At 30.1% G+C, this 1189-nt stretch overlaps 1 protein-coding gene across 1 annotated transcript; it reads left to right on the top strand.

The window, feature by feature from the left end:
- Nucleotides 1–317: 317 nt before the first annotated feature.
- Nucleotides 318–701, top strand: LOC124421132. Its single transcript, XM_046955956.1, has one exon. It carries the CDS (start codon nucleotides 318–320, stop codon nucleotides 699–701), a length of 384 nt encoding a protein of 127 aa, XP_046811912.1.
- The last annotated feature ends 488 nt before the right edge of the window (nucleotides 702–1189 follow it).

Genomic DNA, 1189 nt, shown 5'->3' with positions numbered 1-1189 from the left:
TCTTGGAGAATAGTGTTTTCCATTTGTTTGGAGTGCCCGAAACCGTTGTAACAGACAACGGCTCCCAGTTTCGTTCATCACAATTTGAAAGTTTTTTGACTAAATATGATGTAAAGCACATGTTTACCGCCATTTACTCTCCTCAAGCCAACAGTTCAGAAAGGGTAAATAGGTCAATAATATCAGGGATAAGATCATATTTGGGCAAAGATCATAGATGTTGGGATACGAATCTTGGTCAGATTGGAGTAGCGTTGCGAAGTTCCTACCACAGTTCTTTAGGATTCTCACCCTATTTTGTTTTATTTGGACAGCAAATGGTTACACATGCCAAATCTTATGAACTCTTTAAAAAGCTAGATGTACTAGAAGAAGGTTTAGATACCTTAGATAACTCGGACAAATTACATTTTATTCGAGAGAAAGTTCAACAAAATTTGCAGAAAGCTTATGAAACTAATAAAAGGGTTTATGACATGAAGACTAGACCAAATAACTTTTTTGAAGGTGAAATAGTATATAGACGTAATTTTTCTCTTAGCAATAAAGCATTAGCCTATAACGCCAAATTAGCTCCAAAATTTTTAAAATCGAAAATCTTAAAGAAAATAGGTTATTGCAATTATAAGATAGTAGATATGAATGGTAAAGACGTCGGAGTTTATCATGCTAAGGATCTGCAAAAATCACACCAACTCTAACCTCCTTCTTAATTTAACCGTTTCCAGAATATTTTTCATATAAAAATTAATTTTTAATTCAAAATCTTCTGTTTTGTGACGGCTATGCTAAAATTGTGATCACACATGTAAGTTAACTTCTTTTCGGAATAACTCTTTCTCTTAAATTTAAGTTCTCTTAATTGTCAAGAACATTTTTATCGATTCTTCGTTTCTTGAATGAAATGTACATATATCCTTTTAAAGGTCATTTTTTATATATGCATATTCTGTTTCATTCACACTTTTTCATTATTTTTTCTGTTAACTCATCATATGTTATCAATGAAATTGTTTTTATATTTTTTTGGAGTTATTTTTCACAATTTCATTTACAATTACCAATTGATCTTTTTAATTCATTCCTTGTGAGACCGCCAAAGTTGAAAGTATACCGACCTAGAGACATTTTGTAAAATAAATTATATTATAAATTAATTAGTTTATTGGAAATTTTTGTATTTTATAAA

This window comes from Lucilia cuprina, unplaced genomic scaffold, assembly GCF_022045245.1.
Source record: "Lucilia cuprina isolate Lc7/37 unplaced genomic scaffold, ASM2204524v1 Scaffold_2384, whole genome shotgun sequence".
In the NCBI taxonomy this organism is placed as follows: domain Eukaryota; kingdom Metazoa; phylum Arthropoda; class Insecta; order Diptera; family Calliphoridae; genus Lucilia; species Lucilia cuprina.
The sequence above is the reverse complement of the archived record's forward strand: the minus strand, read 5'-3'. Positions and strand labels throughout refer to the sequence as shown.